At 45.9% G+C, this 26,998-nt stretch overlaps 1 protein-coding gene across 1 annotated transcript; it reads right to left on the bottom strand.

The window, feature by feature from the left end:
* Positions 1-3,398: 3,398 nt before the first annotated feature.
* Positions 3,399-9,145, bottom strand: LOC140455062 (uncharacterized). Its single transcript, XM_072549727.1, has 3 exons — positions 9,070-9,145; positions 5,105-5,497; positions 3,399-3,583 (listed from the first exon to the last, which is right to left on the bottom strand). Exons 1-3 carry the CDS (start codon positions 9,143-9,145, stop codon positions 3,399-3,401), a joined length of 654 nt encoding a protein of 217 aa, XP_072405828.1.
* Positions 9,146-26,998: the final 17,853 nt, after the last annotated feature.

A 26,998-nucleotide genomic window follows, 5' to 3' on the forward strand; every position in this document is an offset into this window, starting at 1 on the left:
GTGGACAGTTGTGTGTGTGGACAGTTGTGTGTGTGTGTGGACAGTTGTGTGTGTGTGTGGACAGTTGTGTGTGTGTGTGGACATTTGTGTGTGTGTGTGTGTGGACAGTTGTGTGTGTGTGTGTGTGTGGACAGTTGTGTGTGTGTGTGTGTGGACAGTTGTGTGTGTGTGTGTGGACAGTTGTGTGTGTGTGTGGACAGTTGTGTGTGTGTGGACAGTTGTGTGTGTGTGTGTGTGGACAGTTGAGTGTGTGTGTGTGGACAGTTGAGTGTGTGTGTGTGGACAGTTGTGTGTGTGTGTGTGGACAGTTGTGTGTGTGTGTGGACAGTTGTGTGTGTGTGTGTGTGGACAGTTGTGTGTGTGTGTGTGGACAGTTGTGTGTGTGGACAGTTGTGTGTGTGGACAGTTGTGTGTGTGTGTGGACAGTTGTGTGTGTGGACAGTTGTGTGTGTGTGTGTGTGGACAGTTGAGTGTGTGTGTGTGGACAGTTGAGTGTGTGTGTGTGTGGACAGTTGTGTGTGTGTGTGTGGACAGTTGTGTGTGTGTGTGGACAGTTGTGTGTGTGTGTGGACAGTTGTGTGTGTGGACAGTTGTGTGTGTGTGTGTGGACAGTTGAGTGTGTGTGTGTGGACAGTTGTGTGTGTGTGGACAGTTGTGTGTGTGCGTGTGTGGACAGTTGTGTGTGTGTGGACAGTTGTGTGTGTGTGGACAGTTGAGTGTGTGTGTGTGGACAGTTGAGTGTGTGTGTGTGGACAGTTGAGTGTGTGTGTGGACAGTTGTGTGTGTGTGTGTGTGGACAGTTGTGTGTGTGTGGACAGTTGTGTGTGTGTGTGTGTGGACAGTTGTGTGTGTGTGGACAGTTGTGTGTGTGTGTGTGGACAGTTGTGTGTGTGTGTGGACAGTTGTGTGTGTGTGTGGACAGTTGTGTGTGTGTGTGGACAGTTGTGTGTGTGTGGACAGTTGAGTGTGTGTGTGTGGACAGTTGAGTGTGTGTGTGTGGACAGTTGTGTGTGTGTGTGGACAGTTGTGTGTGTGTGTGGACAGTTGTGTGTGTGTGTGTGGACAGTTGTGTGTGTGGACAGTTGTGTGTGTGGACATTTGTGTGTGTGTGTGGACAGTTGTGTGTGTGGACAGTTGTGTGTGTGTGTGGACAGTTGTGTGTGTGTGTGGACAGTTGTGTGTGTGTGTGGACAGTTGTGTGTGTGTGTGGACAGTTGTGTGTGTGGACAGTTGTGTGTGTGTGTGGACAGTTGTGTGTGTGTGTGTGTGGACAGTTGTGTGTGTGTGTGTGTGGACAGTTGAGTGTGTGTGGACAGTTGTGTGTGTGTGGACAGTTGTGTGTGTGTGGACAGTTGTGTGTGTGTGTGTGTGGACAGTTGTGTGTGTGTGTGGACAGTTGTGTGTGTGTGTGTGGACAGTTGTGTGTGTGTGTGTGGACAGTTGTGTGTGTGTGTGGACAGTTGTGTGTGTGTGTGGACAGTTGTGTGTGTGGACAATTGTGTGTGTGTGTGTGTGGACAGTTGTGTGTGTGTGTGGACAGTTGTGTGTGTGGACAGTTGTGTGTGTGTGGACAGTTGAGTGTGTGTGTGGACAGTTGAGTGTGTGTGTGTGGACAGTTGAGTGTGTGTGTGTGGACAGTTGTGTGTGTGGACAGTTGTGTGTGTGGACAGTTGTGTGTGTGTGTGGACAGTTGTGTGTGTGTGTGTGTGGACAGTTGAGTGTGTGTGTGTGGACAGTTGTGTGTGTGTGGACAGTTGTGTGTGTGTGTGTGTGGACAGTTGTGTGTGTGTGGACAGTTGTGTGTGTGTAGACAGTTGTGTGTGTGTAGACAGTTGTGTGTGTGTAGACAGTTGTGTGTGTGTGGACAGTTGAGTGTGTGTGTGTGGACAGTTGAGTGTGTGTGTGTGGACAGTTGAGTGTGTGTGTGGACAGTTGTGTGTGTGTGTGTGTGTGGACAGTTGTGTGTGTGTGGACAGTTGTGTGTGTGTGTGTGGACAGTTGTGTGTGTGTGTGGACAGTTGTGTGTGTGTGTGGACAGTTGTGTGTGTGTGTGTGTGGACAGTTGTGTGTGTGTGTGTGTGGACAGTTGTGTGTGTGTGGACAGTTGTGTGTGTGTGGACAGTTGAGTGTGTGTGTGGACAGTTGAGTGTGTGTGTGTGGACAGTTGTGTGTGTGTGTGGACAGTTGTGTGTGTGTGTGGACAGTTGTGTGTGTGGACCGTTGTGTGTGTGTGTGTGGACAGTTGTGTGTGTGTGTGTGGACAGTTGTGTGTGTGGACAGTTGTGTGTGTGTGTGTGGACAGTTGTGTGTGTGTGTGTGGACAGTTGTGTGTGTGGACAGTTGTGTGTGTGTGTGTGGACAGTTGTGTGTGTGTGTGTGTGGACAGTTGTGTGTGTGTGGACAGTTGTGTGTGTGTGTGTGGACAGTTGTGTGTGTGTGGACAGTTGTGTGTGTGTGGACAGTTGTGTGTGTGTGTGTGTGTGGACAGTTGTGTGTGTGTGTGGACAGTTGTGTGTGTGGACAGTTGTGTGTGTGTGGACAGTTGTGTGTGTGTGTGGACAGTTGTGTGTGTGTGGACAGTTGTGTGTGTGTGGACAGTTGTGTGTGTGTGTGTGGACAGTTGTGTGTGTGTGTGTGGACAGTTGTGTGTGTGTGGACAGTTGTGTGTGTGGACAGTTGTGTGTGTGTGTGGACAGTTGTGTGTGTGTGTGTGGACAGTTGTGTGTGTGTGTGTGGACAGTTGTGTGTGTGTGGACAGTTGTGTGTGTGTGTGTGGACAGTTGTGTGTGTGTGTGGACAGTTGTGTGTGTGGACAGTTGTGTGTGTGTGTGGACAGTTGTGTGTGTGTGGACAGTTGTGTGTGTGTGTGTGTGTGGACAGTTGTGTGTGTGTGTGTGTGGACAGTTGTGTGTGTGTGGACAGTTGAGTGTGTGTGTGTGTGGACAGTTGTGTGTGTGTGTGGACAGTTGTGTGTGAGGACAGTTTTGTGTGTGTGTGTGTGTGGACAGTTGTGTGTGTGTGTGGACAGTTGTGTGTGTGGTAGCTGTCAGGGTACTGCATTCCCATTCTGCTGTACTGACAGAAACCAACAGCACCTACCATTATTCAAGCCATTTCTCTGGGATTCTCTAGAATTTAACTGGGAGGTTTGGGAGAATCTTGATGACAATTCCAGCCAGCAGTCATTTTCCTTCACAGGTACGGACTCACCTGCTGTGTATTCACAAACATTTTCATTGACACTCGAGAAGCTGAAGCAATTTTGTGAAACCGATTACGTAAGATGGAACAGATAGAATGCCATCAACTCCATAGTCTGGATCGCTGTGCAAATATCTGTTAGTAACAGGTCAAGTAACTCCTCAGTTGAGGAGAAGTTATTTTGATTGTATCAGACCTCAAAGCTCTCGCTGACATTTCTCTCTGCATCTCCGGCTCACATACCAGTACAGAGAAGCCCCAAGCACAGCGACAAAACTTAAGGTGCTCACTCGGACCAGCAGAATGACTCCTTGGTCGGAGTGTTGTCTGCTGGTCATTGGCTGCTTACAGCTGCTGACTAGTGGAGTCGTAATCATATTATCTGCAATAAGAATTCTGACAGTTACAACAACCCTAACAGAGTGAGCAGGTAATACAATGATATAGAAAGTATTGGAGCCATTATGCAGCTTATTTCCAAGTGACAGGGACAATGCAAACATGGGTGACTTTAATCTTCAAACAGTTTTGAAAATCAAATTGGCAAAGATAGCCATGAGGAAATATTCGCAGTGTGTTTTCAGGATAGTTTCTGAGAAGAATATATTGTGGATCCAACCAGGGATCAGGCCAGTTTTATTTCAGGTAATGTGTAATGATCTTGGTGAAATATCCTTCAGGGATCAGTGACTGTAACATGGAGGAATACAGCATTTTGTCTGAGAGTGACAAATGTGGGTCAGAAACAGCTGTGCTAAATGTAAATAAGTGTAATTAGATGGAAATTAGGGTCGTGTTGGCTGGAGTGGTATGGAAGAGGAGTTCAGCAAAAAAAACAAGGTTGATGAACAATGACACTTTTTTTTTAAATTGTGACTTACAATAAAGCGAGGAAGAAGAATCCTAGCAAGAGAACAAGCCAACTGAGAATGCTCAGTATCAAATGGAAAGAAAAATCGCCAATGTAGCAAATATTAGTGGTAAATCAGAGGATTAGGAATGTTTTAAAACCTACCAAAAAAAAGAAAAAAGTAATAGTAAGAAAATAAACTACAGGGGAAACCCAGCAAGTAAAGGGACAGTAAGTGTTACTTCAAATATGTGAAAATGAAGATTGCGTTACCAGTAGACGTTGGCTCCTGAGAGAACAAGGTGAGGAAAACAATAACAGAGAGCAGAAAAAGGCAGAGGAGAACATCAGTATCAATAGTATCGCAGAGGTGATAAAGTGTGGAGCTGGAAAAAGCACAGCAGGTCAGGCAGTACCAGAGGAGCAGGAGAGGCAACGGATTGGGTCAGGACTCTTCATCTGGACCCTTCAAAAGGAGTGGAGTAGAAAATATAGCGGTTTGGCTCAAGCTACACAAAGCACTCCCCAGAGCACAATTGGAAAACTGTGAACGACTCTAGTCTCCTTATCTGAGGGAAGACATACTGGACTTGAAGGCAGAACAGGGAATATTCACCAGGTATGGAAGGATTGTCTTATGTGGTGAGGTTGAGCAGGTTAATCCTGTACTCCATGTGTGAGAACGTCCAGCATGAGAGGCACAGCCTCAGAGTAAGGGGTCACAATTGACGGAGATGAGGAGGCTTTTCCTCTCTCAGAGCGTAGTGATTCTGTATCACAGAGAGGTGTGGAGACTGGGTCATTCAGTATATTCAAGGCTGAGATAGATATTTTTAACCAGTAAAAGCGTTGAGGATTGTGGGGAAAAACAAGAAAGTGGAGTTGAGGATCATCAGATCAGCTGATTGAATGGCAGAGCAGTTTGAATGGGCCGAATGGCCGGATTCTGCACCTACGTCTTATCTTCCTATTGAGTTAAGAGGGAAAAAGACAGCTTGCCTTTGCTGGAAAGAACAGCCAAGAATAAAATGATAAAAGATTGTAAACTCTTACCTGTCTCGTTATAAACGGTTAAAGTCACATTCCCTTCAGTCGCTCTTCTCACACCATCTCTGTAAACTGATATCACATACACGCCGCTGTCATTGGATTGAAAATCCCGCAGCCACAGGGACCCAGTGTCTGGGTCGAGGTGAACTCGGTGCCGGTAGGAAGGCCGTGTTGCCCAGTGATCTGTACAGTTATACCGGGATGTGACAGGATCTGGAGAGCAGTTTGATCGGCTTAGGGTCACGAATGGAGTATTTTCGGAGAATAAACGCCACTGGATCTTCAACGTGGAGTAGGGTGAGAGTGTGAAATAGGAGACAGAGAGTTTGACAAGCTGGCTCACGGTCCCGTTCACTTCTCTCTGAGGGACACTCAGGGTAACACCGCTTCTAGAGGCTGCAACAAGATCAAAACACGACATCAGTATCAGATATTTCAATATTCCCCAAGACGGGAGCAGGTTATAAAACATAATAAATCAATCATCAAAACAAATAGAGCATTAAATGGCACAGAATCAGACTTGTTTGGACCGAGAACCCACGTGAATTAGAAACTATTATTTCACTGAATGTAAAACCGCGTCCGAACAAAGACACTTAACCTGAAACGCTTTGTCGGTTTCTCTGCCAGAGTCATAGACAGACAGCAAGGAAACAGATCCTTCGGGCCAAGCAGAACATAATCCTCAACTAAACTAGTCCCACCTACCTGCTCCTAGCCTATGATTCCTGATGAAGGGCTTTTGCCCGAAACGTCGATTTCGCTGCTCCTTGGATGCTGCCTGAACTGCTGTGCTCTTCCAGCAACACTAATCCAGAATCCTCCTATCCTTCCCCATCCCTGTATTTATCCTTTATGTTACACATTGTAATTGCACCCACGTCCACCACTTCCTCAGAAAGTCATTCCATACACGAAACACGCTTTGTGCAAAAACTTTTGCCCCAATTTTTATATATATATATATATATATATATCTCCTTTCACCTTAAAAATGTGACCCATAATCCCCTATCGTCGGGAAAAGACAACAACCATTAACTCTACCCATACCTCTTATTATTGTATCATCTTCTCAAAGGTCGCCTCTCAACCTCAGATGCTCCAGAACTAAAAGGCCCTGATCATCTAATCAAACTTTATAACTCAAACCTTCCACACCCGGCAACATCCTGGTGATCTCCTCTGAAACATCTCCAGCTTAATGATGATATGCTTCCTTTATCTGGGCGACCAGAACTGGACACAGTATTCCTGAGGAGGTCTCACCAATGGCCTGGGCAACATCATGATTTGGAGATGCCGGCGTTGGACTGGGGTGTAGAGTTAGAAATCACACAACAATCCCAGGTTATAGTCCAACATCAACATTTCATCCCAACTGCTGTACTCAATGGACTGAGCAATGAAGGCAAGCGTGGTAAACGCCTTTTTCAAACATCCTGTCTATATGTGACACAAATTTCAAAGAGTTGTGTATTTGAACTCCTAGGTTTCTCTGCTCTATGTGGAATCACCGTGAGCACTAAGAGGTTGTTGGAAGTTGCTGATCATTTCACACGTGCAGCGAGATTAGATTCCCTACAGTGTAGAAACAGGCCCTTCGACCCAACAAGTCCACAACCCACCCAGACCCACTCCCCTACATTTACCCCTTCACCTAACACCAATTTAGCGTGGCCAATTCACCTAAGCTGGACTGTTAGGAAACCCACGTAGACACGGGGAGAATGTGCAAACTCCACACAGACAGTTGCCTGAGGCGGGAATTGAACCCGGGTTTCTGGGGCTGTGAGGCAGCAGTGCTAACTGCTGTGCCACTGAGCCGCCCCAAGGTGCAGTGTTTTGCTTTTGTTTGTTAAGGGGAGGTGGTAGGGTATGGTAGTGTTTGGATATGGGAGCGTTTAGAGGCGGACTGTAGTTAGCACGGACACACAAAACTTTCAGACATTGAGTAACAGAGTTCTGAAGCGCCATTAAATCTACTTTCTCTCTCCACAGACGCTGCAGGACCTGCTGAGTTTCTCCAACAGTTTCTGCTTCTGTTTCTAACTTCCAGCATCCGCAGTATTCTTTTGTTAGAATTTCAGGCTCCTCAGGGGGAAAACACCCCTCTTCAACTCCACTCTAATTATTCACGAAGTGGCATAAAATAACACGAATTTGTTTCGTCTTCCCAGCTCATTTGCAAAGTAAAACAGCGCTTCGCTTGGGAGAGACATGAACATGGCCGCAATGCACTGAGATACCCACCTCGCCGCTGGAACCGCTTCCTTTTAAGGGGCATCCTATACTTTACAAACCGTCTCCGTGTCCCTCTGACTGACCTGAATGTTTACAAACTGCAAGCAAACTGACCCGTCACTCGGCTCTGGATGTTTCCATGCTGTTAATGCCCTTTTGAAGATTGACAATACTCTCCCCACTTTCACAACGCTTTCACGAACGATAACTTTTAAGAAGTTCTGGAATTTACATATGAAAGAACTGAAACCAACACGGTCATTCTAAAAGATGAGAGACTTAAACAATCCGGGTCTTTTTTCAATATATAATTGCAGTTACATCACACGGTGAACTTTTGCTGTGTTTTACGACTTTACACTCCACAACCACCTGATGAAGGAACAGCGCTTCGAAAGCGAGTGCTTCCAATTAAACCTGTTGGACTATAACCTGGTGTTGTGGGATTTTTAACTTTGTCCACCCCAGTCCAACACCGGCACCTGCAAATCATGACAAATGAAAAGGGGGATCCTCATAGTGAACCTGAGAACCAGCGTGAGATACATGTTCCTCCAGTTCAAAAATAAGAGCACCCCCGTGATAACCACAGGGTTCTGAAGATGGGTCACTGGACCCGAAACGTAAACTCGGAAATCTCTCCACAGACCCGGAGCCGCTGGGAGAGGAAGCAGATCGAACGGTTCCGGGAACTGGACTCTCTGTGTCCATAAATGGTGCCAGAACCGCAGAGTCTCTCCAGTGATTCCTGTCGTAGGTTTTACCCGGCTGGACCAGGTGTGATTTAACCTCTTTATAATTCATTTCCAACCCTTACCTAAAGTAGGCGGCTGCACTGCACCACGTAAGGGTTCCAGACAGCGCCGGGAGAAGGGAGAGGTCAAGATGGTGCAGTAACTGTGATTCAACTTTGCCTTTCCATAACTGACTGGTCCCGCCGACGTGGGAGTACCCTCGTCAAAGCTCTGAAATGGGATTCTCACCAAATCTGACAGGTAGAAGAATGTTAATCACCAAAAATATGCCCAATCTGACGCTGTCTGACTTCGATTTAACACACGAGGTAACACCTTAGTGTTGAATCATCGGCGCATTCAAATCCTTGCAGACTCATTACTACCCCCAGGCTAAATCAGGTTTCCGTTCACATTAAACCACCATACATAGGAACAGGAGTCATCCAATAGGATCATGGCTCATATCACACTTCTCACATCCACTTTCCCGCCTTTTCCCCATAAATCCTTGCCTTCCCGGCTGATCAAGAAAATATCTATCTCAGCCTTAAATATACCCAAGGGACACAGCTCTCTGCGGCACTGAGTTCCAAAGACCCAGAGCCCTCTGAGAGAATAACTTCCTCCACACTCAGTCGCAAACTGGTGCCTCTTTAATCTAGGTAGACACCCTCCGGGCCCAGAATCTCCCATGACGGGGAACTTCCTCTCAGCATTTACCCTCTCCAGCCCCTTAAGAATCCTGTCTGTTTCAGATAGATGGCCTTTGAAACGTGAACTGAAGGCATAGATTGTGACAAGGAAGCAGGATACTGGAGGGCCCAGTTAATGAGCTAGGAATCTCAATGATCTCGCACTCGCTGGATGAGAGAGAGTGGTGAAACTTCAGTCCCGAGGAAATACCGCCAGCCAGCCTGTCCTACGGAATCGAGGGCCGTTTGATGGAGAATTGCTTTCGTGGTGAACGTCGATGAAAGCACTTACCAGAAAGGAGGGTACAGTAATGAACGAGAAGCCAAAGGATGGGGAGCCGAAAGCGATGACTTGTTTGTCTGCACATATCTCCAACACCACAGGAACTGGACCTCAAGCAGTAGATACAAATGAGTTGGAGACATGTATTTCTGATCGACCTGTGTTTTTTTGACAGTAACGGAAGTGCTCATGGCAATTAGCGTGTGGTAACGTCAGCATGGTACCCAATGAGCAAGTATTTCATTGATGGCTTCCATGATCTTCATTTACACTTTAAATCTGCTTCAAATGGACTGTACACACATATATAGAATAGATATGGGATTTAATCTAACACTCGCCCCAGCCTTCTTTGCAGCAGCACCACCCCCTTGCTCTCCGAATAGTAACCTCAAACCACAGGCTTAAACTGTCAAACTGGACTGTTTGACCCTTAACTCTTTCACAGCTGAATCATTCTTTTCCCCCCAGTGACCATGACTTTTTATAGTGACACTTCTGTGAGGAATGACTGATGGAGTGAAAGCACTCTGTGGACTTTGTTCCTGTTCTCCTACAGAACCTCAGTAAATTCACCCAACCTCTTGCTTATAGAGTATAGAGTGTGTCTCTCGCACACTCACTCCCCCTATCGGTGTGTACAATATATTCTGTGATATCCTTAATTACGCTCTGATTAGATTAGATTACATTACATTACAGTGTGGAAACAGGCCCTTCGGCCCAACACGTCCACACCGACCCGCCGAAGCGCAACCCACCCATACCCCTACACTTACCCCTTCACCTAACACTACGGGCAATTCAGCATGGCCAATTCACCTAACCTGCACATTTTTGGACTGTGGGAGGAAACCGGAGCACCCGGAGGAAACCCACGCAGTCACGGGGAGAATGTGCAAACTCCACACAGTCAGTCGCCTGAGGGGGGAATTGAACCCGGGTCTCCGGCGCTGTGAGGCAGCAGTGCTAACCACTGTGCCGGCACTCGCTCAGTAAATATTTCCCCTGTTCCTTGGGTTTATGTCTGTAATATTTATATTATATCTGTACTAACTTTAATTACACTCACTCAGTAAGTCCTTCCCAATCCCCTTGTGTTACTGAACGCCCCTGTGATGATCTCAGTCCTGCTACCCCACAGCTTAGAGAACAACTGCTCAGAGCCAGAAGCACGTGAGTTTGGCTGTCTTTATTTTATGTCATTGTTTTCGATAGATTAATAAATATTATTAGATAACCTGTTCAGACATAGACTGACACACATGGACCATGACACACTTATGTTGAAGTTGTACAGGATGTTGGTGAGGCCTCTTCTATAGTACTGTGTGCGGTACTGCCCGCCCTGTTTTCGGAAGGATATTAAGCTTGAGAAGATTCAGAAGAGATATACCAGGATGTTGCCAGCACTGGATGTTTGGGTTGTGGGGAGAGGTCTGATCGGCTGGGATGTTTTTTTTTCCCTGGAGGATAAGGAGTTGAGGGGGTGACCTTATAGAGGTTTATAAAATCATGAGAGGCACAGAGAAGGTGAATGGCAAGGGGTCTTTTTCCTAAAGTTGGGGGAGTTCAAAACTAGGGGGCGTATTTTGAAAGTGGGAGACGAAAAATTTAAAGAGACTTTTTTCACACAGAAAGTGGTTCATGTGTAGAATGAACTGTCGGTGGAAGTGGTGGATGAGGACACGGTCACAACGTTTAAAAGACAGTTGGATGATTACATGAAAAGGAAAGTTGGAGGGATGTGGTCCAGTTGGACTAGTTTAGTTCAGGAACATAGTTGGACCAAAGGGTCGGTTTCCGTGCTCTATGACTGTGTGAGTCTATGATACCATCACAGTTATAGATGTGAAGTTTAATCTAAAATTATCCCCTAATCCACAGAGAAAATTAAACGTGTTGACCTGGATTATTAGGGTGTTAACAGCTGTACCTGCCGAATCTTTCGCATTTAATCAGTGAGTATTGATTTATGTCGATTTCAACATTATGATGGTGTTGTCAGTTGTGCTACCTGCAATTATATTGGCACGGTGGTTATGAAATATGTCATTTATTACAGATTTGACATTTTCTTAATTTCACAAGGAATTTTCGGGTCATCCACACCTCCCTCCTTCTCACGTACGATCAAAACAGCGACTGATTCGCCACACCCAGCTGAGTGTTTTGTCCTTTCTTACTGTCTGCGTTCTGTTGTGGTTTCCGAGCGAGCCAACAGGGTTGCATTTGACTTCTGAAGAGAGTGGGGGACTGACGTCTGGACTTCTCCATTTCTCACAGTAATACATTCCCTTTTCTGTGTATTTTTCAAACTGAGTGGCGGTATCTGTGAAAGGAAACCGAGTTCGGTCAGGTCAGATGGGAAAGAAACTAAGCTTAAACACTTGATCAGATGCAAGTGCTTCACCAAGAGAACCCACCCCGCCCTGCTCACTTTTCATTTCCCAATCCTTGTGGAGAGAGAGGGACCTGTACGCAGACAATTCCTTCCCAAACTCTGGACGCTCACAGACGGTCTAACCACAGTACAGTTTCATTAGTTTTTTTTCCCCTTCAAATCAACCTGCTACTGTCTACTTATGGATCAGATGAGACTTGAGTAACAACACCACCACTGCACCATAAGAGGGCGCCCTTCTGCAGTCTCCATAAACTCCATAAACAAGGCGAGGAACCCCTCCAATAGATTCTGGATTAGTGGTGCTGGAAGAGCACAGCAGTTCAGGCAGCATCCAAGGAGCTTCGAAATCGACGTTTCAGGCAAAAGCCCTTCATCAGGAATAAAGGCAGTGAGCCTGAAGGGTGGAGAGATAAGCTGGAGGAGGGTGGGGGTGGGGAGAGAGTAGCATAGAGTACAATGGGTGAGTGGGGGAGGGGATGAAGGTGATAGGTCAGGGAGGAGAGGGTGGAGTGGATAGGTGGAAAAGGAGTTAGGCAGGTAGGACGAGTCCGGACAAGTTATGGGGACAGTTACTGAGCTGGAAGTTTAGAACTAGGGTGAGGTGGGAGAAGGGGAAATGAAGAAACTGTTGAAGTCCATATTTTTGCCCTGGGGTTGAAGTGTTCCGAGGCGGAAGATGAGGCGTTCTTCCTCCAGGCGTCTGGTGGTGAGGGAGCGGCGGTGAAGGAGGCCCAGGACCTCCATGTCCTCGGCAGAGTGGGAGGGGGAGTTGAAATGTTGGGACGGGACGGGGCGGTGTGGTTGATTGGTGCAGGTGTCCCGGAAATGTTCCCTAAAGCGCTCTGCTAGGAGGCACCCAGTCTCCCCAATGTAGAGGAGACCACATCGGGAGCTACGGATACAATAAATGATATTAGTGGATGTGCAAGTAAAACTTTGATGGATGTGGAAGGCTCCTTTAGGGCCTTGGATAGAGGTGAGGGAGGAGGTGTGGGCGCAGGTTTTACAGTTCCTGCGGTGGCAGGGGAAAGTGCCAGGATTGGAGGGTGGGTTGTAGGGGAGCGTGGACCTGACCAGGTAGTCGCGAAGGGAACGGTCTTTGCGGATGCGGAAAGGGGTGGGGAGGGAAATATATCCCTGGTAGTAGGGTCTGTTTGGAGGTGGCGGAAATGTCGGCAGATGATTTGGTTTATGCGAAGGTTGGTAGGGTGGAAGGTGAGCACCAGGGGCGTTCTGTCCTTGTTATGGCTGGAGGGGTGGGGTCTGAGGGCGGAGGTGCGGCATGTAGACGAGATGCGTTGGAGGGCATCTTTTACCACGTGGGAAGGGAAATTGCGGTCTCTAAAGAAGGAGGCCATCTGGTGTGTTCTGAGGCCACCTCCAAACAGACCCCACTACCAGCTCAGTAACTGTCCCCATAACTTGTCCGGACTTGTCCTACCTGCCTATCTTCTTTTCCACCTATCCACTCCACCCTCTCCTCCTTGACCTATCACCTTCATCCCCTCCCCCACTCACCCATTGTACTCTATGCTACTCTCTCCCCACGCCCACCCTCCTCTAGCTTATCTCTCCACGCTTCAGGCTCACTGCCTTTATTCCTGATGAAGGGCTTTTGCCCGAAACGTCGATTTCGAAGCTCCTTGGATGCTGCCTGAACTGCTGTGCTCTTCCAGCACCACTAATCCAGAATCTGGTTTCCAGCATCTGCAGTCATTGTTTTTACCCCTCCAATAGATGGCGATCGATATCAGTTTATTGCTCAGCAGAAGTGGGCACTGCAAATGCTGGAGATTAGAGTCAAGAGTAGAGCAGTGCTGGAAAAGCACAGCAGGTCAGGCAGCATCCGGGGAGCAGGAAAATCAATTTTTTGCTGGTCATTCTCTTTCAGAGATTTACAGATGTATTTACAGCTTGAAAGCGATAAAATACAGGTTGTTTTAACGGGATGGTAAATATTTGTTTCTTGTGTTTAAATGGATTCAAAAATGTACTAAATGCAAAAGAAAAATAGGGATCAACTATGGAGCAATGTTTTAGACAGACAAATGAACAGACAAGGAATAGAGGGATATGGACCACGTGCAGGCAAATGGGATCAGTTTAGAATACCATCATGACTGGCACATACATGATGGGCCGAAAAGCCTGTTCCTGTGTTGTACTGTTGATATGGAGGCAGCTTTCCAATGTATTTGAGTGTGATGGGGAGCTCCCTTTAATGTTCAGCCAGCAGAGGAAGGGTTATGGTTTCTCTGTGTTGTTCAGAGGTGGGGATAATTTCGCAAGTTAATTCAGTGAGAGGAAGGAAGCATTTTATATCATCAACTGAGAGGGTGGTAACTCCCCACCCAGCAACTCTGAAGTACCTTGGGCCCATCATGATGTGATGTGCACATTGAACAGGTGGAGAGTAGGAAATGTGTTAACCACAGGATGCTGAATCATTCTGTCTTGTCTGTGATTAACGGAGTCATATTGACAGAGACACGGGGCAGTTCATTCAGGACTGGAAACCGTTGCAAGCTCCTTTTTTCATTGCTCTGGTTGTAATCTGTACACTCTGTCTGTCTTCATTTCTGTTTGACCACAAGTCCCCAGTGGTTAGCAGTAGCATCCTCGAGGCCCTGAAGGAAAAAGGCAAGGTGGATCCTGTCGCGTGGTTCCCTGAGCAGACTGTCAAAGTCATTGGCCAGCATGTCCCATCATCAGAACTTTCCAACAAGCACCAAGACATTGCTTGGCTGGTGGTGAGAAGGACACTGCCCATCACTACCCGGTCGGCCTGCACCACAACAAAGGCGCTGCAGGGGGCTTGAGACTGTCACACGTCTCCTGCTGGGATGTGCCTTTGTAAAGGAAGTCTGGAGGGAGATGCAATGGCTCTTGTCCAGGTCCATCCCGAGCTCCATGACGCGGGACTCTGTGCTGTACAGCGTGTTCCCCGGGACGTAAAACGAGACAAACATCAACTGCACCAGGAGGATCATCAAATCAGTGAAAGTCGCTCTTTGGTCTGTCTGAAACCTGTTGGTCTTCCAGAGCAAGGATTGATCCCAATCCAGCGTTGCAGACTGGCACATTCCAAGGTCCAGGACTACGTGCTGAGGGACACACTCCAGCTTAGGGCAGCTGCTCCCAAGGTACAGTGGGGAAAGACCACTGTCTGAGGGCTTCCTGCTGAAGGTAAGTGGGGGTCCTTTCAGTTATCAGACCCTCCCGGTGCCTCAACTATATTTAAATAATATCTTGCATAAGTAAGAAATACCTTTGGGTTGTCGGAACTGTTGGGCAAGTCAAACTCCAATGTTTGTTAGTTCCTCCATGTGCAAAGACTGTACAGAACTGAACTGATTTAGTGACAGTATATATAAAGATTTCTTTATGAATAAAGCAAATTTCTAACATAAAAATGTCTCCACAAAACAACACATTCACTCACTGATTATGACATTTGTTGAATGTATGTAAAACTTCAGTCACATGGAACTCTTGTAGACTCTGTGGTAGTGTCCCTACTCCCAAGTCAAGTGGGCTCGGTTCAAGTTCCTGGTGTGCAACGATATCTCTGAGCAGATTGATTAGAAAATCTCAAAATGCACTCATGGAACAATGTTCAAGCACAATGTTTTATAAGTTTTGTAACAACGGGAGCAATCTTTTAAATTGAAAGGCAGGAGTTTTAAGGAGATTTGAGGAAAAGCTTTTTCTCCCAGAGGGTGGTACGTGTATGGAACCTCACAACCTTTAAAAGGTATGTGGAAGACCTTGAGGTGTCATAACATTGAAGGCTATGGGCCTAGTCTGGGAAAGTGGGAGTAGTGTAGGTAGCTGTATAGTTTTGACAATGCCGACACAATGAGCAAAGGACCTCTTCTGTATTACACTCTGATTCTATGAACTGTTGAAAATCATAAGATTGTTGCTTTGATGAATTGCTTTTTTTAAAATAAGTAACCAATATAGATTGTCAGATGATCTACACACATGCTCGGTGACTTGTTTTATCTCTGAAGTGCTCAGATCTTTTAACAGAAATTATGTTACCGTCTGTTTGAGTTCAGGGAGGCCTCATTTCGTTGTGTCTCGTATCCTAAGGGCAGCTGACTAAACTCCATCTTGAGATCGAATCAGGCTAATTTTTCAGGCATCAGGAGTGGCCACCTCAATTGGAGGATTAGGCCCTGCAGAAACTAAGCAGAGGCCTAATGCATGTTTTGGGTCTTTTGGGAACACTGAGATGCAAAGCCGACTTCCACCAATGGTGCTGGCCCTTCAAAGGTTCAATCTGTCCCCTCTGTGGAGGTGGGGAGGGAGTGCCCTCTTTCGGAAACCTCAGTTGTCTTGTTCTTTGCCTCTAATGTGGTCTTTCAGCGGGCCTTAAAGTCTCTTTCGTGTCCCTTACCAACTCTTCTTAAATCTATTCAAGATGTGTGGGCAGTGCTGTCCAGACCAGCAATTATCATCCATCCCTTCCTGACCTGGGGAATGTCATGGGGAGCTGCCTTATTGCACAGCTGCAGTCATTGTGTAGGGAGGCCTGGATTGCTATTAGGAATAGTGCTTCAGGACATTGACCCAATGGCAGTGAAAGCACAGAAATATGGTTCAGAATGGCTTGTGGCTTGAGAGACATTTACTAGTGGTGGTGTTCACTGTCAGGCTATTCAGTAACCATAGTTCCCATGGTTCTTAACATAGAACAGTGCAGCAGAGTACAGGCCCTTCAGCCCTCGATGTTTTATGCCAACCTTTTATCCTATTCTAAGATCAAACTAACCTACACACCCTACATTTTACTATATGCGTATCCAAGAGTCACTTAAACATCCCTAATGTATCTGACTCTACTACCACTGCTGGCAGTGCACTTCAAGCTTCCACCACTCTCTGTGTAAAGAACCTACCTCTGACATCTCCCCAAACCTTTTTCCAATCACCATAACATTATGCGACCCCCCCCCCCATGATAGCCATTTCTGTCCTCAGAAAAGTCTCTGATTATCCACTCTATGCCTCTCATTATTTTGTACACCCCTATCAAGTCACCTCTCATCCTTCCTCGCTCCAATGAGAAAAGCCCAAACTCCCTCAACCTTCCTTCATAAGACATGTCCTCTAGTCCAGGCAGCATCCTGGTAAATCTCCACTGCACCCTCTCCAAAACTTCCACATCCTTCCAATAATGGGGTGACCAGAACTGAACACAATATTCCAAGTGTGGTCTGATCAGGGCTTTAGATAGCCGCAACATAACCTCACAGCTCTTAAACTTAATTCCCCCATTAATGAAAGCCAACACATCATATACCTTCTTAACAACCCTATCAACTTGGCTGGCAACTTTGAGAGTTCTATGGATGTGGACCACAAGATCCCTCTATTCTTCCACACTTCCACACTGTCTTTAACCTTATAATCTGCATTCAAATTCAACATTCCAAAATAAATCATTTCACATACTTTTCTAGATTGAACTCATTCTGCCACTTATCAGCCCAGTTCTGCAACCTGTCAATATCCCATTGCAACCTATAACAGCTCTCCACACTATCCACACCTTCACCAAACTTCATGCCATTGGCAAACTCACTAAAACACCCTTCCTCATCCAAGTTATTTATAAAAGTCACAAAGAGTAGAGGTCCCAGAACAGATCTCTTCAGAACACCACTGGTCACCGAGGTCCAGGCTGAATATGTTCCATCTACTGCCACCCTCTGTCTTGTATGGGCCAGCCAATTCTGTGTCCAGACAGCCAAATTTCCCTGTATCTCATGCCTCCTTATTTTCTGAATGAGTCTACCATGGGAAATCGTATTAAACACCTTGCTAAAATCCATGTACAGAGGAACCTCAATTCTCTGAATTTCGGATGATCGGAAGAAGATCTCAAGGTCCCGATAGAATCATTACATCAAAGAGGTGTTTCCAACACTGATCATGTCTTTTGTTTACAATGATTAAAGATGAATTTGTCTTACTGAAATGCTGCTGAGTACAGTCCTGGACATCGATGGGACACCAGGCACAATCTCCAAATGACTGACCGTCTGTCTTCTCTCTCTCTCTCGCTCTCTCTCCCCACACTTTCCCTGGAGTTCTACACAGGGGTGTACCCTAAACCCCCCCTTCTCCAGACAATCTCACCAACATTGTCCTGTACAGGTCAAAGATAGAACTTGTCAAAAAGTTGCAGTTAAGTTTTGTGTATGTGTGTGTGTATATGGTTGCTCAAGTGTGTGTGTACATGTGTGTGTATGGCTGCACATGTGTGTGTATGGCTGCACATGTGTGTGTATGGCTGCACATGTGTGTGTATGGCTGCATGTGTGTGTGTGTGGCTGCATGTATGTGTCTATGTGTGTGTTTGTGTATGGCTGCATGTGTGTGTATATATATATGCTGTGTGTGTGTGTGTATGGTTGCATGTGTGTGCGCCATGTGTGTGTGTGTATATGGCTTTGCGTGTGTGTGTATGGCTTTGTATGTGTGTGTGTATGTATGTGGCTGTGTGTGTGTATGGCTGCGTGTGTGTGTGTGTCTGTGTATGGCTGCATGTGTGTGTGTATGGTTGTCTGTGTGTGTGTGTATGGCTGCGTGTGTGTGTGTGTGTGTGTGTGTGTGTGTGTATGGCTGCGTATGTGTGTGTGTATGGCTGCGTATGTGTGTGTGTGGCTGCATGTGTGTGTGTATGTGGCTGTGTGTGTGTGTATGGCTACATGTGTGTGTATATATATGGCTGCATGTGTGTGTATGGCTGTGTGTGTGTATGGCTGCATGTGTGTGTTTGTGTGTAAATGGCTACGTGCGTGTGTGTGTGTGTGTGTGGGGGGGGCTGTATGTGTGTGGATGCGTGTGTCTCTATGTGTGTATGTGGCTGTATATGTGTGTGTAAATGGCTGCATGTGTGTTTAGCTGTGTGTGCACGTGTGTGTGGCTGTATGTGTGTGTGGGTGTATGGCTGTGTGTATGCATGTACATGTGTGTGCATGCGTGTGTATGTGCGCTGTTTTGAGACTTACCGCCCAAGGGCAGCAGCAGTCTTGCAGCTGGTGTCCAGTCTGGCTGCCCCGGAGAGGGAAGGGATGCTGATGGGGGGATGCATGGTGGGGCAGGGTGGCTGGGTCAGATGTGGGGGTTGGGGGTGGGGTTGGTTGAGGTTGGGGGTGAAGGTGGGGGCAGATGACAGATGGGGGGTAGAGGTGGGGGCAAACAGGGGTGCAGGGGCTTGCTTGCAGTGTGCTGCTGCTTAGTCTCCTGAATGGGGAGTGGACTTAGCAAGTGCTCGCTGTGTCAATCCCATTGAACTGATGGGTGGGGGTGGGAGGCTTCATCAATGCTGCAGATCCCTTACACGCCAGTGTGTTCTGCTCAGAAACAAACCCTGAGACAGAGAGAGGCAGCAAGGCAGGCAGAGCGAGGGAGAAGGAAACTTCAGAAAACTCTGAGCCCCAGAGGAGAGGCACTGAATCAATTAACTGAATCATCAATTATCCAATCGAAATACAATTGCAGCAAGAACGCCCTGCTCTTGCTCCATGCTGCTTGATTAGATTCCCTACAGTGTGGAAACAGACCCTTCGGGCCCGACAAGACCACATCGACCCTTCGAAGCGTAACCCAACCAGACCCATTTCCCTCTGACTAATGCACCTAACACGATGGGCAATTTAGCACGGCCAATTCACCTGACCTGCACAACTTTGGACTGTGGAAGGAAACCAGAGGAAATCCACACAGACACGGGAAAATGTGCAAACTCCACGCAGACAGTCGCACCAAGGCTGGAATTGAACCTGGGATCCTGGTGCTGTGAGGCAGCAGTGCTAACCACTGAGCCACCGTGCCACTTGAACAGCATGAAGTCTTCCAAATACAACAGCTGACTTTTTCATCCTGTGAAAAATTTGGGACTGTACACTACATCACACTGAACGTCAGCACTTTGTGTAAAATCCCTCAGTGTCAGTGGCTCAATCTCCTGGCCTGGCAAAGCAACACCTTATAGCAAGCCCCATGTCTCCTCTCCCCACAGCATTGGTGTTTTGAAGTCTAGCTTCCTGGGCCTTTGTGGCTGATCATATGTACATGTGGAAAATGATAATTAAACATCTGAAATGTTATGCACCCTTTCATGAGATTGTGAAAGAGGTGGAATTGCACTGTAAGACCTGATCAGTTGGTGAGTTTATACGTCTTGAAAGTAAAACTGCATTGAGTGATTGCTCCCCCCTCACCTGGCGAATGGGATGAGGTCAGATTGGGATATTTTCTAAGATCACAAAGGGATCTTCAATGGGCTCAAAAAATGGCAGATGGAGCTAAATTTGGATAAATGTGCGGTATTATATTTCAGTACAACAAACACAGGCAGGTCGTATACAATTAATGGTAGGGTCTTGGGCAGTGTTGTAGAACAATGGGACTGAGAGGTTCAGGTACATAATTCTTTGAAGTTTGTGTCACATATAGACAAGGTGGTTAAAAAGGCATTGAGCATGCTTGTCTTCAATGCTCAGTCCTTTGAGTATAAGAGTTGGAATGTCATGTCGAGGTTGTACAGGACATTGGTGAGGCTTCTTATGTAGTATTGTGTCCAGTTCTGGTCTCCCAGTTTTAGGAAAGATATTATTAAGCTAGAGAGTGTTTAACCAGGATATTGCCAGCTGTGGAAGCTTTGACGTCTAAAGAAATACTGGAAAAAACTGGGACTTTTATCATTGGAGCATAGGTGATTGAGAGGTGACCTTATAGAGGTTTATAACATCAAGAGAGGTAGAGATAGCGTTAATGGTTGGTGTCTTTTCCCTAGGACAGATGATTACAAGACTAGAGCAGATCCTCTTAACGTGAGAGGAGAGAGATTCCAAAAAGATATGAGGGGGTAGATGTTCTCCACAAAGGGTGGTTCGCATGTGGAATGAGCCTTTTGAGCAAGTGGTGGATATGGGCAGAGTTACAATTTTAAAAGATACTTACATAAGTACGTGAATAGGAAAGGTTTCAGAGAGATATTGGCCAGGAGTAGACAGGTGGGTCTACTTTAGTTTGGGATTATGTTTGGCGTGGACTGGTTGGACCAAGGTTCCATTTCCATGTTGTATGTATCTATAACATTTAGAGAGAAAAACTGTTAAGGACGTACATCAAGAGTTGCATTTCATCAATGGCATGATGTAACAACCATGTATATGATATTTTTAATAGTGACAACAATCTCACGTATTGGGAACAGACACATCCCCCATAAGATGAAAGGTCAAATTCTAAAGGGAGTGTAGGAGCAGACAGATCTGGGTGTATATGCATGTTCGTCACTGCAGGTGGCAGGACAGGTTGAGAGAGCAGTCAATAATGTAGACAGCATGCTGGGTTTTACTACAGGAGCAAGGAGGTCATCTTACACTTGCATATGTAAACTCCTTTTACATTCACACAGCATGGGAAGAGACCCTTTGGTCCAACCAGTCCATGCCAACCACGTTCCCAAACCAAACTAGTCCCATTTTCCTGTGTTTGGCCCGTATCCCTCCAAATCAGTGCTCGGAAAGCTAGTGCTTCCAAATAAACCTGTTGGACTATAACCTGATCTTGTGTGATTTTTAACTTTCTACACCCCACTGCAACACCAGCATCTCCAAATCATTTCCTATTCATGATGTGGAGGTACTGGTGTTGGACTGGGGTGGACAAAATTAAAATCATACAGTGCCAGGTTATAGTCCAACTGATTTATTTGGTCCGGAGATCCAAGGCTGAATGTCCCTGACTGCTGAAATGTTCCCCGACTGGAAGGGAACATCCCTGTCTGGTGATTGTTGTGTGTGCCCATTCATCCATTGATGTAGCATCTGCTCGGTCTTGATAATGTATCATGCCTCGAGATGTCCTTGCCTGCAGCGTATGAGATAAGCAACGTTGGCCGAGTCACATGAGTTCCTGTCATGTACATGGTGGGTGTTGTCCCCATGTGTCAGGGTGGTATCCCCATACTGACACTCTGACATGTCCTGCAGTGGTTGCCATGACAGGGTTGTACGGTGTTGTGGTCGATGTGGTCCTGAAGTCTGGGCAGTTTGCTGTGAACAGTGATCTGTTTAAGGTTTGGCGGTTGTCTAAAGGTGAGAAGTGGAGGTGTAGGCAAGATCTTGGTGAGGCGCTCATCTTTATCAATCATATGTTGTAGGCTGTGAAGAACATAGGGTCGTTTCTCCAGTCCCAGGAATTACTGGACAATGAAGGGTACCCTATCGGTTTCATCCCATGTCTTTCTCCTGAGGCGGTCAGTACGGTTTCTCACTGTGGGTTGGTGGAACTGCTGATAATTGAGTTGAGCATTGTACCCTCCCAGTGGGGGGACCTTCAGCGGTCAGGGACATTTGGCCTTGGATCTTTGGGTGACCATCCTCCAAAGCAGTTTCGGGATACGCAACAAAGTAAAGTGGCCGAGCAGAGGCTGATAGCCAAGTCTGGCACCCATGAGCATGGCCTCAACCGGGTTCATGTCACACACACACACACACTCTCTCTTCACATATATACTCTCTCTCAGACACACACATATACCCTCCATACACTTCCACACCCCCACATACTCATAGGCGTATACTCTGTTACACTCACGCACACACTCTACCAAGCACACATGCAAACACACATTCTCTCTTGCCAATTCACACTCACACACAGACACTCACATGCACATACCAGCATTCTCTCTCTCTCTCCCTCATGTGCGAATGTGCACACGCAGACACACACACATAAACATGCGTGTCTACGGGGTGAATTCACATTTTCAGACTTGTATTTGCACGCACATTCTATTTTGTTCAAAAAGCACACAACTTGCAGGCAGTCATTGCCTGAGCTGAGATGTCACCTTTTTTAAATAAAACCCTTGAGAATGTGACTCAAAAGAAGTTCTGGGATTGACATGTTAATGAATTAGTACTTCAAATAACCCTGTTGGACTGTAACCTGGTGCTGTGTGATTTTTAACTTGCTGATATAAACATCAAAGCGACAGAAGCTTTACCTTTTTCACTCGACAGCCCAAATTGCAGCTTTTTTCTGGGATGTGACTTGCATTCATCTCTGTGGTTTTTCTGTGTTAGTTATTACCGGTGGCCCTTCAATGTCCCACCACTGAGACCCAACTGCTCTCATAGATTACTGAACCGTTTATCACCTAGCAGAGCTGGTTAGAGACATAACACTTTATTAGCAATGCCACTTCCTTCCATGTACTGTCATTTGTATCTCTTCTCCTCACAAGCCCCAATAATACATCTCTCCTGTGCACCCAACACAGTGAGGGAAGGCTCATTGTCATTATCTTTGATGCGTTCAGCTCTCACCCTGCCTGTTGCTGACAGTCTGCCTTTCTGAAGGTAACGCTTCCCTATCGAAGGTAATCCTTCCCTATCCTCTCACATACAGCTCTGCAGGAAAGATCTGCACTTCGTAAACTTGAGTGATTGACAACCGTTGAAATATTAAAATGCACAGTAGCTAATTCAACCTGCCATGTAGCTGTTCAATTCCCCAGACTGTCTTCCCATGGAGACTTTTACAATCTTCCTCATTGTTCATTACATTTCTGAGTTTGATACTGCTTGCAAACTTTGAATTGTGTTCAGTACACCCAGATCCTGGCCATTAGTACTTAACAATGGAACTCCTGCCAGTTATTGGGGAATACCACTACATTTTGCCTTCCCACTGGAACAGCAATAAGTTGACCCAATTCTTCGCATTTCTTAATCAATTACTTAGCTGTGATGTCACCTTTATGCTGAAATGCTTAATATCGCTCTCAAATCAATTACTTGATGCTTCAACAAATAATTTTTGAAACTCAGGACTGGTGGCAAGAAATCCTACAATAAGTAACTCCTTCCTGACTCCCCAAAGCCTGCCCATAGTCTACAAGGCACATTATCAGGAGTGTGATGGAATGCTGTTCACTTGCCTGGATGAACGCAGCTCCAATAACACTTAAGACACTTGACACCATCCAGGACAAAGCAGCCTGCTTGATTGGCACCATATCCACCAACATTTACTCCCAGCTCCACTGACATTCAGTGTCAGCAGTATAAACAATGTACAAGTTGCACTGCTGAAATTCACTAAAATTTCTTAGACAGCGTCTTCCCAACCCATGACTATTTCCACCTGGAAGGTCAAGGGCAGCAGATACATGGGAACACCTCCTGCAAGTTCCCCTCAAAGGCATTCACCATCCTGACTTGGAAACAAAGCGCCGTCCCTTCAAAAATCTTGGAAATCTCTCTGTGTTGGCGTCTACTTACAGCATATGGACTGCACTAGTTGAAGAAGACAGCTGTCTACCATCTTCTCAAGGGGCAACTAGGACGGGCCATAAATGCTGGCCCTGACAGTGACACCCACATCCCGTGAGTGAAGTTAAAAAACAAATCAGTTCTACTACCATTGTCAATCCTGTCTAATGCTTTATGGAAGATCCTACTGTTCTATTGGCAGCATCATTGGGAGGTGCCACAGTTCAATCAAACTGTTATTCTCTCAGTCTTACCAAAATGCATAACCTAATCTGTGTCAATAGATTATGAGGGGGAAGAGAATTCGAAACTGAGCAATTATGAAACAACAATGTTGTCGAGTACAAGTCCGTATCTTGGTGCAACTTTAACAGTTCAGTTTGCCAGTGACTTTGTGCCTAGGAATCCAATGCTACAAACCAATGCCATCTTGTTCGCATCTTGCAAAATTGGGTCTTTCCAGAAATTGAGCAAGATCAGTACAGGAGCACATCCCTCAGGGAGAAGACTCGCTGATAACAAGGGGAATAGAGGCTGTTAATGTGGAAGAGGTGAGTGCAATCATAGGCAGAAGGTATGCAATGGGTGGAGGAAATGTGGAGCAGGGGTAGGATTTAGAGAGTTGGGGTTGGGTGTATTGGAGTTGGGGTAAGTGATCAGTACAGGGTACTGTAAAGCATAGGTGTGCGTGGAAATTGCAGGGTGAAGAGTGAAGGGAATGATATCTGGAGAGCTGCATGCTCTGTTCAGAGGACACAGTTGTGTTCAGAGGATGGAATCATTGAAAATAAGAAAGTTGCCTCCAGTAGCAATTCAAACCTTTTCAAGTTTTAATATAAAGAAATGGGGAGGAAGAGTATTTCCCTTTTTATGATCTGAAAAAAAATGTTTCAAATTGAATTCTAATATTTCCTAGATGTATTTTGAGTACAGTTTCGTAATGGACTGAAGCTACACTGATGCCTGTACATTTTGTGAAATATTTTTTCCTCAAGATAGATATGAAGAAAATTCTTCTACTGGTGGGGCAATCAAGAATATATGGACACAGTCCCACAATTCGAGCTGGGTTGCTGAAGAAATACACCAGGAAGCCCTTTTTTACATAAAGGTCAATGGCAATCTGATCATCTCTTCCTTAAAGCTATTGAATACAGCAAACAATTTCAGCTTTTGGATCTGAGACGGAGAGATTTCCAATTACTGAGATCATTAAGGAAAATGGAGATGACGTGACCCCAGTAGGAGAGTCTGACTGGGTCCCCTTCAGTTCCCTTTGTTACTGAGATGTTACTCAGACCCTTAGAGGGTAGATTCCAAACCCTTGACTACTTCCGTCTCGAAGGACAAGGGTAACAGATACATGGAAACACCATCTCCTGCAAGTTCCCCTCCAAACCACTCACCGTGCTGACTTTGAAATATATTGCCATTCCTTTAGCGTCACTGGATCACAATCCTAACAATATTTTGGGTCGATCTGCAGCACATGGATTGCAGCGGTTCAAAAAGGCAGCTTACCACCACCTTCTCAAGGACAGCCAGCATAGGCAAAAAATGATATTGACTCATAGAGTCATTAGCAAGGAAACAGGTCCTTGGGTACAATGAGTCCATGCCGTTTATTACTCAGCAGAGCTGGTTAGAGACATAAAACCTTCTTGGTGATACCACTGGTTCGTGCCAACCATAATCTCAAAATAAACTAGCCCCACCTGCCTGCACTTGGTCCATATCCCTCCAAACATTTATTATTCATGTATTTATCTAAATGTCTTAAACATCATAATTGTACCCAAATCCATCACTTCCACTGGAAGTTCAATCTACACACAAATCACTCTCTGTGTAAAAAAAATTGCTTCTCATGTCTGTTCTAAATCTTTATCCTCTCACCTTAAAAATATGCCCCTGGTCTGAAATCCCCCACTCTACTGAAAAGACACCTTATTGATTTTCTAAGCCTCTATAAGATGCACTGAAAAATGTCCCAGCCTATCCACTCTCTCCTTCTAACTGGAAACCTTCATTCCTGGTAACATCCTGACAAATCTGTTCTGAACCCTCTCCACTCTAATAATAATGTAGTTCCTATAACAGGGAGACCAGGATTGCACACAGTACTCCAGAAGAGGCCTCAACAACATCCTGTACAACCTCGACATAACATCCGAACTCCTATACTCAGGCCTGAGCAATGAAAGCAATGATACCCCACGGGTGAACGACAAAGAAAATTTAACGTGTTCTTTCATGGACCGTCAGACTACTTGAGTTCAGCACAATGAACCTGTCAGGTTAATGCATGCTCCCGTCTGTGAAGATGTATTTACAGCCACAGCATGGACTGGAGTAAGTAGCCTCTTCTCAATGAGCGCTTTTTAAAAGCGTATTGAAAGTTAGCAAGATGTTCGGCTTCAGTTGTCAGTGGTTTACAGCAGTGGAACATTCTGCAGGTGACCTTTGAGTTGAAAGAAGACAGAAGCAGCTCTGAGAGTGAAATGTCTGCAGGGAGGCCCAGTGAGAGCTGGTTGGGTCTTGGTTTCTCAGTCGCCTGCTGTAGCCACCGAGGCCCTTCACTCATGTTCTCCATATTCAGAGGCTCTGTGTGAAGCTCATGTGAACTTGTATCAGCAACCTAGTGATATTATTGCTTCCTGTTATACCCTTGTTTCGAAGTTTACTGAAACCACAGCAATAGCATATTGCACCAGATGTGCAACAAATTATGTAATAACTGAGGGGATGGCTGCAGATCTTGCGGGGGGGGGGGGGGGGGGGGGGAGACAGAAAGTATAACATAATAGAGGGAAGTACTTACATTTGCAGTTCAGCTCAGAACCTGCTGTTCTCCCTGAAACCAGAAACGCTAAGAGGGGACGTGACAGCGGTTTCTATAGAGTTAGTTGGATTTAGAGTTAATTAAGAGAAAGCATTTTCAATTACTATAAGACCACATGATGTAGCAGCAGAAGTAGGCCATTCAGCCCATCAAACTGCTCTGTCATTCAGTGAGATCATGGCTGATGGCATAATGTTAAGAGGAAAGCAGAAAAGACATAAGGGACAACTGTTTTTACACAGAGAGTGGTTTGTGGCTTGAATGAATTTCCAGAGGAAATGGTAGGTATGGGTACAGGCACAACTTTTAAAAGACATTTAGATAAGTATGTGAATGAGAAATCTTTGGAGCCATATCGGTCAAGTGTAGGCAGGTCAG

This window comes from Chiloscyllium punctatum, chromosome 30, assembly GCF_047496795.1.
Source record: "Chiloscyllium punctatum isolate Juve2018m chromosome 30, sChiPun1.3, whole genome shotgun sequence".
Taxonomy (NCBI): Eukaryota; Metazoa; Chordata; class Chondrichthyes; order Orectolobiformes; family Hemiscylliidae; genus Chiloscyllium; species Chiloscyllium punctatum.